The 17,181-nt window shown below is 44.0% G+C and overlaps 1 protein-coding gene across 1 annotated transcript; it reads right to left on the bottom strand.

Moving 5' to 3' along the window:
• Positions 1 to 1,011: 1,011 nt before the first annotated feature.
• Positions 1,012 to 13,231, bottom strand: LOC119302288 (protein farnesyltransferase/geranylgeranyltransferase type-1 subunit alpha-like). The gene is made up of 5 exons (XM_037579326.1): positions 12,861 to 13,231; positions 2,572 to 2,681; positions 2,261 to 2,381; positions 2,014 to 2,109; positions 1,012 to 1,729 (listed from the first exon to the last, which is right to left on the bottom strand). The coding sequence occupies exons 1-5, from the start codon at positions 13,104 to 13,106 to the stop codon at positions 1,304 to 1,306; spliced, it is 999 nt and encodes a 332-aa protein (XP_037435223.1). The 5' UTR covers positions 13,107 to 13,231; the 3' UTR covers positions 1,012 to 1,303.
• Positions 13,232 to 17,181: the final 3,950 nt, after the last annotated feature.

Below are 17,181 nucleotides of genomic sequence, written 5' to 3'. Positions count from 1 at the left end.
AACCGAAGGCTCAAAAAAGCTACCAGGAGAAACTAAAATCACCTAGCTCCTTAATCCAAACAACTTATTTCTCGACGAAAACTGCTACAAGGTCCCAAAATAAGGAAAGGTGATGATGTGCTTCACTTCGAGAAGAGCAGTGGCACTGTGGCAGCCTCCCATGAGGGTGCAAGAACAGCTTTGGAGAGAGCATCATTACAATACTCCCTCTATTTCTTTTCTTTTTACACCGCTGTCTAAAGTTGAACTCTCCAAAGTTGGATCAAATTTATATTAAAAAATTAACATTTGCAATACAAAATTAATACAATCAAATCCATCATGGAATATATGTTCCTTCCTATATGTTCATATTATATTTATTTGATGTTGTAAATCCTGATATTATTTAATTTAAATTTGGCCAAACTTTACGAATTTGACTTTAGAGAAATCTAATATGCATAGTAAAAAGAAAAGGAGGAAGTATATGGTGTAGTTCATGATAAGAGACAGAAAACCTAGTGAGACAAGGAAAAATCCGTCATTAAATTAACAAAAAAATCCCAAAAAGATGCTATAATCTTGGGAAAATGGAACCCGCCACCCAAACAAGTTCAAATAAATGTGTTTGAAACATAGGGAAACAAAATATAAACTGATAATAATGTGAGTACATGACTGAAAACATGTGCGGAGCATGATTCCGCCGGCCCAAATATAAGTCGTATTAGTTGTCTTCAAGTCAAACATAAGTTCGGCAAAAAAAAAGAGAAATACCAGCACTTACAATACCAAATAAATACACTACAAAAACAGGTGCATCTACTGATACTGATTGGGTATTGTAGGTGTTGATGTAAGTTCAAATTAAGACAAAACTAATATATATGACTCGTATTTTGGAAGGAGGGAATACATGATGATTTCATCGAGCACACATTGGTACAAAAACTAATAATTTGATGATTGTGTACGTGCATTAGGTACAGATCACAACAACAGACTCAACTGTAAACAAGGCAAAGTGACTGAAGCAGATTTCAGGATTTTCACACCACCAGTGGCCGTTACTGTAACAATCTGCTCATTGGAGTTTGATTGGTTATTCTCATTCTGCTAACATTTTAATATCAGGCAGGAACATATTCACACAAGACATTGTTGGGCATTGCTGTCATTGATTGATTTTTTCCCAGTAAAATCAATACAAATTTTGCTCCACGCCAAGATCACAGGAAAGGTTTTTCATACAGTGCGTCAACCCCTTCGATTGAGTTTACATCATGCTGCTAAAACTATCTTCAGCTGAATTTTCAGATGTCTAAGAAGAAAGAGTGGTCTGGTACCATGACCAGTAGTTTATCCGCAGGGGATCACATTTCTGCAGGATTGAGCAGACAGCTACTGCAATATCAGCATGTCCCGTTTCAGGATCAGAGTTCTCCATTGCTTCGATGGTTCCTTTAAGTTCATCCGAAGGCTGCAAACCCATGCGAAGAAGATCAAGCAGGAAGCTCAAAGCAAATACGCATTGCCAATCCTTATTCAGGACCTTGAGGCAAGCATCAGAAATGCGATTATCAGCCACCAGCAAATTGTTATCATCCTTATATAAACCTCTGAGGTATCTCCAGGGGCTTTCATTCTGAGGGTTCACCATAATGGCCTCAACAGTGTAATCTACTTCTGAGTCGCGCATTGCCGCAAGGCCCCCAAGAATTGGTGATCGTGTTACCACAAGGTATCTCTATTGCAACAACAACAAAAAACATACTTCAGTATAATTCTGAATATTTGGCCTTAATTCCTCATCAGTAGAAAAAGGCACTCACAAGGAAGAAGTTGGTTACCAGGTAAAACCAAAATCAATAAAAAGTTAATAAATCAAGAACAAGAATGGAGATTGCAAGGCTGTTTTGATGAAATTAAGGCACGATGATCCATGAAACTCTACCCATGGTGAAGAATCTGAAGTGAAATGACATATCATAAACACACAAGAAAGCATCCAAAGAAGGACAAGCAAATGACCTGATTCCAAGCTGAGTTATTGAAGACATCTTCCTCAAGAAGCTGGTTGCAGTACTGCAGTTCACTCTCCCATCCACCCAATGCTTGAAGAACCCACTGCAACAATTATAGCAAATCAATTAGATTATTATAACCAATATTCTCTTGGTACTACAATTGCTTAGTACAGCAGCCAAGCGAGAAGTAACAAGCTTAAAGGATACAAACATCCAACTTGTACTGAACATCAAAAGGAGGTAATGCATACCTGCCTATGGGACCAAGCATGGTAGTTTTTAGCATCCATAGCAAGTATCTTCCTTGTGAAGTCATGTTCACTATTTGCAGCATCTGGTCCTATTTTCTCAGCAAGCCATCTCTTGTGATGCCTGAGGGGAAAATATCCCTGGAGGGTTAGTTGGAATTTCACCACAGAGGAAGAAAAGAGTGAGTTTGAATTATGAAAGGATAAAAATATAAGCAAGTGGTAACTCATGCAGAACTCCACAGCCACCAAATAGGAGATTAGTTTCTTGTCAAACGCTTGATGTAATATTAAGCTTATTGCATGGGACTCACCAGACTTGGTAATTTTTTGGATTAGATTCAGCAATTTGGTCCACAAAATGCATTTCTAGCAATAAATCAGCATCCAGTGCCTCTAGAACAACGCGCCTGAAATGCCATACCTATCAAGCAGAAAAGCACCCACCAAGTTAACAAGAATAGCCACTAAAAGGATGGATGTGGATCCAAAGAAAATGCACCACGCTGGCTACAAAACAACGGCAAACTATACCGACAGAAAAATCAAACTCCAGCCACATTGCTCTGTCTTCCTACACTAAACTGGAAACCACAGAAATCGAATGGGCTAAACAGCGAGCCGGAACCCTCTTTCTAGAGTAGAGACTCCACTCTTACCTCTAAACAACGCCGCACCTACCTACTGCATGTTACACTAATTCGAAGCCTTGTCTACTAAACGTCACACTCAGCCATCCACCTACCTACTGCCTGTTACACTAATTTGAAGCCTCGTCTACTAAAAGCAAAGTTCTAAATAGCGCGAGATAGCACGCAATATCGGCGCTGTAGTGGCCAGGAAAGGGGCTGCGCTATGGTACGCTGCTAGAGTGCCTTCGCGCGCTAATAGTGTCGCTAAGAGTTATTTAGCGCTAAATTTCTGCATAGAAATAGCATTACCATCCCGCTTCGATCCAAAAAATTTAGCCCAAAATTGAAAGAGCCAAGTGGGCTAAAGCCCCAAAGTCGTTCCCGATAACCCCCTCCTCCCGTGGATCGAATCGAACCCTACCTCATTCCCCCCGTTCTTTGAAGCGAATGGCGGCGCCACTGGCGATGGGCGATGGCCACCGGCTGCGGACGCCGACGGCGCCCTGAGCAGCTCCCGGCTTCCCCTTCTCCCGGCCTCCCTTCCCCAGGTCGTCTGCATCCCCTCCCCCAAGTCGCCGGGCTCCTCTTCCTTAGATCGCCGCCGGACTCGACTCAGATCGCCGGCCTTGCCCAGGGCGCCGCCGGACTCTCCCACGGCCCTGCTGCATCAACTCCACTACTTCATCAATCATCATCCAGATCCGGCCTCTACTACCACCATGATCTCGCAAACAGATGGTAAGCTTTGACAGTATGGGTTGATGTATGGATTGCAAATTTGTAGTGCACCACTAGGCGCTGTTACACCATCTCCTTTCAGTCAGCCTAAGATTTATTGACATCTAGTAAATCAAACTTCTTGATGCAGCACATGTCTTAATGCATAGTAGTTACCATGGTTTGTTTCAGGTCATTGAACATTAGTGCAGCCATGTGTCATTTTTTAGAAGGCAGTGTATCGTAAGCCTAGTTTATCGTTTTGCAAGGCACTACACACACACACACACACCAGATTGATGTGAGCAAGGGTAGACCATTGTAGCAAGGCTAGTTTATTTGCTCAAAGCTCTGTCTTAAATTCTTCACTTCATAATTGACACGCAGATTGATGAATTGTACTACTGTCATGGAGTGGTGTATTGTAAGTGAGCAACTAGTGGTTAAGTGTTGCTTCCGTAACTAATTTTATTTCCTGTCAGTATCTAATTTATTTATTTTTGTATAGGTGTGGGTGGCTCAAGCGCTGCTGCCGTAACAGCACCTCCACCCGCTCAAGGTGTAGACTCAGATGATCCTGCGTGGAAGTATTGCGCTCTTGTAGATGTGAACAAGAAGCATTGGCTGAAGTGCAATTATTGTGACAAGATATGCACATCTGGTGTTACAAGGATAAAGTTTCACCTTTCAACCATCAAGAATTGTGGTGTCACAGGATGCCCGAAGGTTCCTAATGATGTCAGGCTGGAGATGGTAGCTTTGCTCCTAAAGAGTGCTGAGCTTAAGATCGAGGGATTGGAGGCGGTCAGAACTAGTGTTGACTTAGATCACTCAGATGGAGAAAACCAAATGGATGAAAATGATGGCAATCAGGTTGTGGTGTTGAGGTCAAAACCAAACACAAGCAGCTCAAGGGGTGGCCCTATGGACAAATTCTGCAAGCCTAGTATCGAAGAAAGTGTTAACAGGAATCAAAAAAGTAATTGTGAAACCCAAAAGGTTTAATCAAAGGTGTCCACTCAGAAAAGAGAAGAGAGGAGGAATAGAGCTTGTGAGTATATATGACGAATTTTCTATGAAGCTAGCATCCCATATAACACTGCCACACTTCCTAGCTTTCTGCTTATGCTTGAGGCCATCGGAGATTTCGGCAATGACTTGGATGGGCCTAGTGCATATGAGATGAGTGGACCGTTCTTGCAGAAAAGGAAGAAGATGTTGGATTTATTCAAATACCATAAGCAAGCATGGGAGCACACGGGGCGTACTGTAATGACAGATGCATGGACAGATAGGAAAGGCAGGGGAGTAATTAACCTTGTTGTTCATAGTGTTCAAGGACCCTTGTTTTTGAATTCAGTTGATTGCTCATCTGTAAAAAAAATGGCAAATATATTTTTGACCTTGTTGATGATTGCATTGAAGATATAGGGGCAGAAAAGGTTATTCAAGTGGTGACCGACAATGCTAGTGTCAATGTAGCAGCAGCAAGTCTAATGAAAGCAAAGAGACCTTCCATTTTTTGGAATAGCTCATTCTATTGATCTCATGTTGGAGGTTACAGGGAAGCTTGGATCGGTTGACAAAATAATTGCCCAAGCAAGGCAAGTAACTGTGTTCTTATATGCTCACACAAGGGTGTTAGCTTTGATGAGAAAACACTTGGGAAAGACTTGGTGCGCTCAGGCATTACTAGATTTGCCACGGCTTATCTCAATCTCAAAAGCTTGCAAGACAACAAGAGGGAAATGCTTAAACTATTCAGATCAGATGAGCTACATGAAATGGGTTACTTAGAGAAGGACAAGGGGAAGATAACTCACAAAGTGGTTAACATTGCTGTCAACTACTTTGAGCCAATGGCTAATGTGCTGAGAAGAATGGATAGCGATGTGCCAGCTATGGGATTCCTCCATGGTTGTATGTTGGATGCAAAAAAAGAAATTTCAGTGCTGTTTGATAATGATGAGAGTCGCTTCAAATGCGTTATTGATATCATTGACAAGAGATGGGATAGCAAACTCAAGTAGCCGCTACATTTGGCTGGATACTTTCTGAACCCCTTCTATTATTATCTGTTGGGCTGTGTCTTATCTGTATTTCAGTGTGTGTGTGTGTGTGCGCGCTTATGGCCCATGTGGCCCATGTGGCCCATGTGGCCCATGTAACCCTGCAGCCTATATATGTGCTGCCCCCTTGTACAGGAAACCCTAACTCCAATAGAATACAATACCAGGCCATCTTTCTATCCCAGCCGCCACCCCTCTCTCCCCTGATTCTACATGGTGTCAGAGCTTGGGTTCCCAATCCCAGCAGTGGTGATGGTGGTTGGCTGGTTGTGCTTGCTGGCGATTGTCTGAGAGGAGAAGGCTTGTGTGGAAGAAGGAGAGGTGGAATCCCAGATCTGAGGGGAGGAGGTAGTAGAGAGGTGAAAGTGGGGAGCAGTGGTTGCTGGAGGTTGCTAGTGGTGTGATTCAAGATTGGAAAGATGGAGGACAACCAGGGGTTGGTAAAGGCGTTGGAGAAGCTAGCTGAGCTCATCACTGTCAAGGCAGAGGGTGTGGCTTCCCCAGGTGCGCTTGTTCCTCAGCCTGAGGTGATACAGAAAATAGAACTGATGCCAAATGAAATCAAGATGGAAGGGGTCACAAACTACCTAAGCTGGTCCAGAAGGGCATTGCTAATATTGAGGACAAAGGGGCTGGAAGGCTATGTCAGAGGGGAAGTAGATGAACCGGCGAACAGGGCAAGTGAAGAGTGGAAGAAGTGGAGTGTCATTGACTCTCTGGTGGTGGCATGGCTGCTGAACTCCTTGACCCCATCCATTGCAGCAGCCGTGGAGACTCTTCCCATGCAGCAGAGGTATGGAAAACCCTGGAAATATTGTACTCCGGGAAAGGGAACATAATGCTTATGGCGCAGATTGAGGATAGAGTAAATGAGCTAAAACAAGGGGATAAGTCGGTGATGGAGTATGTAGCAGAATTGCAGCATTTGTGGGCTGACTTAGACCACTATGATCCACTGGAGTTACCACATTCAGAATGTATAGTTGCTACTAAGAAGTGGGTAGAGCGTAGGAGAGTGATGAAATTCTTGAAGGGACTTAGCTCAGAATTTGAAGGAAGGCGTGCTGGGTTGTTTCATCAGCCAAAGCTCCCCTCGCTTGAGGAGGCAGTTGCAGCAATGGCACAGGAGGAGGTCAGGTTGAAGTTGACCAAGACTGGAGAAGCGAACGCATCTCGCTCAGCATTTACTGTGTCTGAATGGAAGGAGACAAGAGAGTGCTTCAACTATGGAGAGAAAGGTCACATAAGCATCAATTGCACAGCACAACGCAGAGAAATACGTGGTAGGGGAAGAGGTTACAGCCGAGGTGGATACCGGGGAGTTAGAGGCAGAGGTAACTCGAGGGGTTCGAATTATTCCAGTGGCTTCAAAGCAAACTTGGCTAACTTGGCAACGCAAGAAGAAGGGACGTCAACAACCTCTCAAGGGGAGTCGAAGAGTAGAAGCCAGGAGGACAACACCTTCGGGAACTTTGCCCACTTTGTCTACACAGGGGAAGGTAACTTTGCAAATGCATCTATATCCACACATGATTTCCTTCCAGATTGGATATTAGATTCTGGAGCATCCAAGCATGTTGCGGGTACCTCAACTGAGTTTGAATCATATACTCAGTACCCAATTACACATTGTGAAACAATACAAACTGCTGATGGCACCTCACAACCGATTAAAGGAGTTGGATCAGTTCAATGTACACCCACTATTAAATTATCTGATGTATTACATGTTCCAGCTTTTCCTGTGAACTTGCTTTCTCTAAGTGCTTTGATTGATCAGATAGATTGCCGAATAACTCTTGATAAGAAAATATGTTTGATTCAGGAGAGGATGACTGGAAGGAAACTTGGGACAGGAACCAGGCGTAGTGGATTGTGGTATATGGATCGTGATGTGTCTAGGTCTGGTGCTAGTCCTATTTTGGTTGTACTAGTTGGAGTAAGTGAGACAATGGCGATGATCCATCACTGTCGCATGGGGCATATGGCTTTTGATAAGATGAGTAAGATGTTTCCTGATGTAATGCGTGGAGTAGACAAGAGTAAGCTTGTGTGTGATGCATGTGAATATGCAAAGCACACAAGAATCTCATATTTGAGTAAGGGGCTAAGGAGTATATCCCCGTTTATGCTGATTCACTCTGATGTGTGGACATGTCCTGTTGTTTCTGATAGTGGAATGAAATATTTTGTGACATTTATAGACTGCCACACTCGCATGACTTGGGTGTACCTCATGCGACATAAAGATGAGGTATTCCAATGTTTTCAGGAGTTTTATGCCTATGTGCGGAACCAATTCAATGTGCAGGTGCAGGTGATCAGATCTGACAATGGAACTGAATATGTAAACAAGCAATTTGGAGGTTTCCTGTCAGCACAAGGCATAATGCACCAAACATCATGTCCAGATACCCCTGCTCAGAATGGTGTTGCAGAAAGGAAAACCGACACATTTTAGAAGTGGCTCGATCACTTATGTTCACCATGAATGTGCCAAAATTCTTGTGGAGTGAAGCTGTCATGACTGCAACGTTCCTGATCAACCGGATGCCTTCAAAAATGCTTGGTATGAAGTCCCCATGTGAGATGCTATTTGGGGAGAACAAATTCTCAGTTCCTCCGAAGTTATTTGGGTGCACCTGCTTCGTTAGAGATCACAGACCAGCAGTGGGAAAGCTGGATCCACGAGCTGTAAAATGCATATTTGTTGGATATCCTGCAGGGCAGCGAGGCTATAAGTGTTGGAGTCCTGCTGAAAGGCGCACATTTGTAAGTATGGATGTCACCTTTCGAGAATCTGAGCCTTTCTATGGTGAGAAGACAGATCTCAGCACTTTATTCGAAGAACTTGACCACTCACAATCTATGCAGGGTGGTCAAGAGGGGGAGTGCAACTTGAGTGGTGAGTGCAGCACCAATGGCGACAAGGAGCAGCCAATACCAACCCCGAAAATAGTGGGATCCTTCATTCCAGTTGTAGTTGATGGGGCTGAACAGCAGAGGTGGCAGAGACCAAATGAGGAAAGGAATCCTCAGGTGTATACAAGAAGGAAGAGAGTTGTGGAGGAACAAGTGCATGAGGAGCAGTCAAAAGAAACTATGGAACAGGGGGAGCAGTCAGAAGAAACTCAAGCGACAGGAAGCTCATCTGAAGTGGAGTCATATGAAAATTCAAGTACTGAAGAAGCATCACCTAACCTGCCAATTGCTCTCAAGAAGGAAGTAGCAAGGAAAACTTTGAGCAAGGGCAATCTTGAGCATGACATCAGTAATTATGTCACCTATGAAGCCCTATCACCTTCATTTAGAGCATTTGTCGCATCAATTCAAGCCGTGATTGTTCCTAAAGACTGGAAAGAAGCAAGACAAGATCCAAAGTGGTGTGAAGCCATGAGGGAAGAGTTGGAGGCCTGAGAAAGAACAAAACATGGGAGCTAGCGAATCTTCCATATGGGAAGAAGGCAGTCAGTTGTAAGTGGATCTTCACAGTGAAGCAGAATCCTAAGGGTAAGGTTGACCGTTACAAGGCAAGACTGGTAGCCAGAGGGTACAGCCAAACGTATGGTATTGATTATGACGAAACATTCGCCCCAGTTGCAAAGATGAATACAGTGAGGATTCTAATCTCATGTGCAGCTAACTTTGGATGGCCACTACACCAACTTGATGTAAAAAATGCCTTTTTACATGGAGATCTACAAGAGGAAGTCTACATGGAAATTCCTCCTGGACTTTCTACACCTGGGACTGTTGGGAAGGTTTGTAGATTGAGAAAATCTCTCTATGGTTTGAAGCAATCGCCAAGGGCTTGGTTTGACCGGTTCAGGCAAGCAGTTTGCAGTATGGAGTATAAACAATGCAATGGAGATCACACTGTTTTCTATAAACATTCCAAGCAACAGATTACTATTCTTGCAGTATATGTGGATGACATCATAATAACGGGAGACAATGAAGAGGAGATTGGAAGATTAAAGAAATGCCTAGGCAAAGCATTTGAAGTTAAGGATCTTGGTCAGCTAAAATATTTCCTGGGTATCGAAGTTGCAAGATCAAAGAGGGGAATAGCCCTGTCTCAGCGGAAGTATACCTTAGAGCTCCTAAGTGATATGGGAATGCTTGGATGTAGAGCAGCCCCAACTCCCATTGAACAAAATCACAAATTGACAGCACAGATGGGTGAACAAGTTAACAAAGCAAAATATCAACAATTGGTTGGCAAACTTCTGTACTTGTGTCACACTAGACCAGATATTACATATGCAGTAGTGAAAAAAGTAAGTAGATATATGCATGACCCCAGAAGTGGACACCTTGATGCAGTCTATAGAATCATGAGGTATCTAAAGGGCAGCCCTGGTATGGGACTCTGGTTCAAGAGTAATGGCCATTTGAATGTTGACGGTTATAGCGATGCTGATTGGGCTAGCTGTCTTGATGATAGACGATCAACCTCTGGCTATTGTGTGTTTGTTGGTGGAAATTTGGTATCATGGAGAAGCAAAAAACAACCGGTGGTGTCAAAATCAACTGCAGAAGCTGAGTATAGGGCAATGTCTCAAGGGCTGAGTGAGATGTTATGGGTAAGAGGCCTTCTGCTTGAGCTGAAAGTGCTCAGACAAGATCCTCTGAATGTGTGGTGTGACAACAAATCTGCAATCAGCATTGCTAATAATCCAGTGCAACATGACAGAACAAAACATGTGGAGATAGACAGATTCTTTATCAAAGAGAAACTGGATGCAGGAATCATCAAGATAACTCATGTGAGCTCTGGACAACAAGTCGCCGATTGTCTGACAAAAGGTTTGGGAACCAGGGAGAGCAATCTTGCTTGTGACAAGATGGGCATGATAGATATCTATCATCCCTCTTGAGGGGGAGTGTTGGGCTGTGTCTTATCTGTATTTCAGTGTGTGTGTGTGTGTGCGCGCGCTTATGGCCCATGTGGCCCATGTGTCCCATGTGGCCCATGTAACCCTGCAGCCTATATATGTGCTGCCCCCTTGTACAGGAAACCCTAACTCCAATAGAATACAATACCAGGCCATCTTTCTATCCCAGCCGCCACCCCTCTCTCCCCTGATTCTACATTATCCAAACAAAACTGCAATCGAGAACGATGGATCATTTAGAGCAGTCGTGATCCATTGCATTACAAAGTTGGTTCAAGATCAAAAAACTCAAGAAGAGACTATTGATGAACTCGACAAATACCAAGAGGAGGATTCCTTTGGAATGGACATTGCCGTACGGCAGAGAAGAAGGAAAACCTTTGATCCATGTAAAGCGTTGTTGCTGAAATCTTGTGATGTTATTTAATATCACTTTCTTTGTTCTCCTTCTTATACTTCTCTAACTAATAATCTATTGATGTCTTAAAACAGCTAAATGGTGGTTGAATTATGGCACATGTGCACTCAAGTTGAAGAAGATTGCAATGAAAATTCTCACTTTGACATACAGCTCCTCAGCTTGTGAGAGAAACTGGTCAGCATTTGAAGAAGTAAGAACTGCAACTACAAAATATAGTTCATTTCTCTTCTCACATTGATACCATGTGTTCCATACTTGATTTTCTTCCACCTACACAGGTTCATAAAAAGAAGCGCAGCAGGCTATTCCATGATAGGATGAGTGATCTTGTCTTTATCAAGTTCAACTCTAGGATGAAACATCTGAAAGAGAACAAGCGTAGAGATCCAATAGAGAAGACAATCATGGATGTTCTCGAGGATGAAGACAATGAGTTCATCACCGGGATTGTTCCCAATGACAATGTTGATGAACATGTTGGCAATGAAGATCAAGCCCAACAAGAGAGAGCTTCGACATCACAAGCACAAAGAAAAAAGAAGATGGGGCCTACTGCACCCCCTAAAAAGAAGAGGAAGAAGAGCATCCATTCTCTCCTTAATAGCATCGATGAAGAAGCTATCCTTTCCGCCTCTTCCAATTCTTCTTCGGAATCAGAAGATGAGTATCCCTCTGCCCTAGCTGACTCAGATTAATTGCATGGATGCCAACCAAATCACTTATGTTATGTGTGCAAGTGTGACTTGTCAAGTTAGTTCTTAGTTGGTTGAACTTCTGTTGCTTCGGCGGGAAGCCAAACTTTGCTTTGATTTGTTATGTAATGACTTGCTGGATGTTGACTTGATGGCTTTGTTATGTAATGCCAAACTTATGAACCATGTCCTGCATTTTGAATTTGTGATGTGGTGCTAACTTGTTATATACTTGTATGTAGCTGTTCTTTGCTTTGCATTATGATTTATGCCTTCCTGGTTGCTGCTATAGTGTAGTGTATGATATTCTTCTACTGATTTGGCTGGATGCTAACTGATTTGCTGGTTGCTGCTATAGTGTGCGGTCAATTGTCAAGTATATATTAATTTCATGCCTGATTATATGTTTATTTTTTCCCAAATGATAAGTGCCACACGTGTGGCACGAAGTAACACCGCCCTGACGTTTTTACACTAAAGTTGCCATTCGAGAAAAAAATACAAACCCATGCTCCACAACTAAAGTTGCCATCCTCTTGTAACTAAAGTTGCCATCAAAAAACGTCAGGGCAGAATTGCTTTGGGGCACTTATCAGGGTCCTATTTTTTTTATTAATTTAGCTGAAACGCTAAATGGGGCATGGCACGCTATAGCTGCGCTATGCGCTATAGCATTTCACACACTTTAGCCGAGCCGATGCTAAGAAGCTTAGCGCGCTATTTAAAAGTTTGACTAAATGCCATGGGTCACAACTATACTGGATCAGGACCTCAGCGTACACAGTTGAAGCAATTCCTGAACAATTGAAACTCCACGGCACAGTTCCATGGTTCCAGTCCACAACGGTTCCTCCGTCTTACCTACACTAAATCAGGGGCCACAGTAATCGAAGGGCTAAACAGCAAGCCGGATCCCTCTTTCAAGAGCAGGGACTCCACCGTTATCTCTTAAGACAAGGTCGCAATGACGATGGCATTGCTGGAGCGGCCTCCACGTCACACTCAGCTATCCGCCACTACCTACTGCCCTTGCACTGATCTGAAGCCTCCTCTACTAAAAGCCATGGGTCACAGTTACACTGGATCGGGACCTAAGCAAAGCAGCTGAAGCAATTCCCAAACAACTGAACATCCACGGAAGGCGAGAGCAGGCAGGGGCAGTGAATAGCCTTACAGTGTAGTTGCCGGGGTTGAGGTGGATGGCGTCGGCGGTGAGGCGGAGGGCGCGGGGGCTGCGCTCGCCGGCGGCGTAGAGGGCGCGGAAGTAGTCCATGACCTCGCGGAAGTCGCCGCGGTAAGCGATGGAGACGACGGGGCAGGGCCCGTCGGCCTGCGGCAGCGGCGCCACGTCCGCCAGCTCCGGGCGCCGGCTCGGCGGCACCCACTGCTCCTCCCCCTCCTCCCCCGACGACGACCCCATGGACGCTCTGCTCTGCTCTGCTCTCGCGCGCGCGTGCGAGATGGAGATCTAGGTTTTCTCCTCTCTCTCTGCTTTTTTTTTCGTTCGTGGGGGTACTATGCGGTGGACGTCACAGCGAATCCAAAGTTTTCCGTGCGTGCCCGGAATCGGATGCTCTTCGGCTTTTTGGCCGTGGGGAAGTTTTCCGGTTTGGGTAGACCGGCTCGGAGCTGCAACAACAGAAGCAATTTTCCCGGTCTGGGATGCTCAAGAGTATCACGAGCCCGCACACGTCAGCACAACCCAAGCCAAACATTCGTGCGAGCGCCCCACTGATCACACGTTCCAAACCACCAAAAAACCGGCACGGCACAAATTCAAGAATCTCTATGTGGGCAAATTCATGAATGTTAGTGTCTCTTTGAGTTGTAGGACCTACTTGTCAGGGCCGTTTATTTTAACCGTTATATTTACCGTTATTAAAGGTGAGGCCCACATGTGGACATCACCTTCTTTCCCCTCCTTCTTTTTCTCTCTTAGGCATTTGAACGAACACCTCGTCTTCGTCACCCGCAGGGGTTTTACATGTAATAACGACAAATATAACAATCAAAAAACGGAGTTGACTCTATCGCCACGTCATCCCTACCAAGTGGGCCCCGCATATCATAAATGCGCAAAAAATTAGCTTCGGCTGCTAGTTTTTTGTTGTCGTTTTGAAAGTGATAGTTCTGTGGGGCCAAAACCTAAAATGTGGTAGTTTTTTTATAAATATAATCTTTCCAAGCAGAGGAAGTTACAGTGATACCGCCACCGAAAAGATGAGCGTTGCCACATCCCTCCTCCTCTCCGCTTCGTTGTTGCATCATCATGTTCATGTACTCATAGGGAGCATATGTGCCCTCAGGAATGTCCCTGGAGCCTATGTGTCCCCCCGGGAGTATCGAACGAGCAATCAATACAACCTCTCTAGTTGTCCACTCCAGCGGGAGGTTCTGCACGACAACAGCTAGCCTAGAATCTAGGGAGTGCGTGAGAAAAAGAATGAAATGGACTAGGCTCACTTAGCTACCTTCTACAAGAAAATATTGTCATCCACAAAAACTTTTTTTTTTGAAACACAAAGGTGGAAAATGCATAAGTTTCACAGGAGAAAATGTATAAATTGCCACGTCAAACAATTGTAGCAAAATAAGACTAAAAATGCATAAATTTGTCGGGCAAAAAATGAAGGGACCCTAGATTTCCATCTCAAACAATATTAATTTAAAAATGCATAAATTTGCCAACAAAAATGCATGAAATTTTCAGGAACCTAAATTGTCGTAACATGGCAAATTTTGGAGAAAATCATGGAAAACATGGGGACACAAAATTTCTAATTCCTTAAAATCATGACAAGTTGCAATGAATCGGAGAAAAAATCCTAATTTTTTCATGTGACCATTCCAAAATTTCTAAAAATTTCCATGACTCATAAAAACAAAAATGTTTGGAATTTGGCATGTGATAAGTACAAACTGTTCTAAATTTGTCATGCGATGATTACAAAAATTCTTAAATTTTCCATGTTTTGGATACAAAAATCTTAAATAAGAATCTTTCTCAATTTGCCATGTGACGACTACAAAATTTGTGAAAAGTTGCCATGTTTTAGAGGAACATAATTGCTAAATTGACATGTGACTATTGCAGAAGTTTCAAAAAATCCCACCTTTTTGAGGGAAAAATCCCAAATTTTCCATGACCCTAAATTGCCGTATCAAACAATCCTAACAAAAGAAAGTTGCATGAATTAGCCAGGAAAAAGGAGTAAATTTGCCTGGACCAAAATCCTAAAAACATGGTAACATGGCAAATTACAGAATTAAAATTAGGGATAACACGGAAGAATTTTAAAAAATTAGGGATAACACGACAAACTTCTAGGAATATTGTGGCATAACTCATGACAATTTTAGAAAATTGTTAATTAAAGCCATGGCAACTGTTCATTTTTACATGAAAAATCATGACACTCATGGTTTGACCCCCTAAGAGCAACCGTAGCAGACCCGCATCCTCCCGGCTCGCAAAACATTTTTGCAGTTCGCGGAAAAACGCCTTTGCGGGCCGGCGCGGATGGCCGCAGTTGCAGACCCCGCGTAATGGACCCATAAAAAGGATATTCCCGGAATATGCTTTTTTACGGGTCGGCTTTGCGACGTCTAATCTGGCGCAGCTCCTCCCGGCCCGCAAAACTTAAATTTGCACCTTAATTTGATCTAGCATATTGCATTGCTTTGCTTTATCAACAACATTGGATGCAAAAGACATCACAAAATCTTTGCTAGAATAGCAAGACCAAAGAAAACAAGAACCACAAGTATGGATTTTAGAAGATTTTCAACTTTCATAAATGCTCCCACTAGTTGGACTAATATCTTCTCCATGCATTCATTGTTGATCTGCGGATTATTGATTTTGCATTCTTCTTTCTTCGTCTTTGGTTCGAAAGAAGTCGGCGTTGCTTCCCCTGTAGTTGCACATGCAGCCGCATCATTGCCTTCGATTGTACTAAGGAGTGCACTAACATCTATTAAATTTCTTTCTATCAACAAATCAATGTATTGATCTTCCCAAAACCAAAATGAGCATCCATCATCCTACACACAAAAAATGAGCAAGCTTGAAGTGAGCTACCGCAATTGAACTAAAGAATGAACTATAAATTGAGCTACCAAGATCCTCAGCTTAATGATACATGGGTGTGGAAGGAGGACGGCAAGGGATATTCTGCCAAGAAATACTATTCTTTCTTGCATAAACACATTGTGCCCAACCCACTCTTATCCTGGGTGTGGGCTAGCTGCTGCACTATGAGAATTAAGTTCTTTGCTTGGATGCTGATTATGGATAGGCTGAACACTCAGGATATGCTGGAGAGAAGGCACTGGAATGTATCTGATTCTAACTTATGTGTTCTATGTCCAACACAAGCCAAAGAGGATAGAGATCATCTATTCTTTCAATGTAATTTCAGTTGTAGGGTCTGGAATTATCTTCAAATCAACTGGATGGCTGGAGATGATATGATTGCCATTGCTTATCATGCTAGAAGCGACTTTGCTGAGCCTTTCTTCTCTGAAGTGGTTTTCCTAGCATGCTGGAACATCTGGAATGTTAGGAATGACAGGGTTTTTAGGAATATCCCACCATCTTTTCGTAGATGGAGGTCTTCTTTTATTCTAGACATTTCCCTCCTGGTTCATAGAATTAAGCCTAAGTTCAAGGAGGATTTGCTTAGATGGATTTCCTTTTTGCCTCCTTGAGGTGAGTTTCATGTTTTCTTTCTTTTTCTTTTTGGGTCTGTTAGACCTTGTAAATTGTGTACATTTGTAACCTTTTCTTGTAGAGCAATAAAATTTACGGTGGGGTCTATACCCTACAGTTTCAGGTCAAAAAAAAAAGAGCTACCGCAAGTGCACGTACCCCCGTTGTTTTCGCATTTGAAGAACACCCATCCGAGGTGCTTCGGCGTGCCCGAAGTGAGCCGCAGCACTTTCCGCGTGCAGTCGTCGCACTCTATGAGCGGCATCAGCAAGCCACAAAAGACGTTGCGTGAGCGCCGAGCCCGGTGGACGGTCGGACGAGTACATGCCCGCAAACCTTCGGCGGCGGCAGGCGGATGAACCCGTACCTGCATGCGGCGATGCGTCCTTGCCTGGGCTGCGGGAGAGGCTCCCCGACCACTACATCGCTTGGGGCAGCAAGCGGTGGCCGGAAAAAGCCAAATCCGGCGGCCCGCAATGAAGTGTCGTAGATCTGCAAATCCGGTGGCCAGCCGACGCTGGGGGAAGGGAGGGGAGGCCTCGTGCGCGTGGCGGACTTCCGGCTTGCTCCTGCCGGCTGCTTTCGCCGGGATCTTGGTCGGCGGCCGGCGGCGGCATGAGGGAGAGAGGAGAGGTGGTTGGTGAGGAGAAAGCGCGGGATGAAATGTATCCGCACCAATCGCTTCCACTTATATGCAGGGCACCGCAGCCGCGAGGTGGAAACCTGCGTTTTCCCGAGTTGGGGTCCGGAGTTTGCTGCGCCCCCTAAAATTTTTTGCGGGCCG

Source organism: Triticum dicoccoides, chromosome 5A, assembly GCF_002162155.2.
Source record: "Triticum dicoccoides isolate Atlit2015 ecotype Zavitan chromosome 5A, WEW_v2.0, whole genome shotgun sequence".
In the NCBI taxonomy this organism is placed as follows: domain Eukaryota; kingdom Viridiplantae; phylum Streptophyta; class Magnoliopsida; order Poales; family Poaceae; genus Triticum; species Triticum dicoccoides.
Note: the sequence above shows the minus strand (reverse complement) of the source record. Positions and strands in the feature narration are given on the sequence as shown.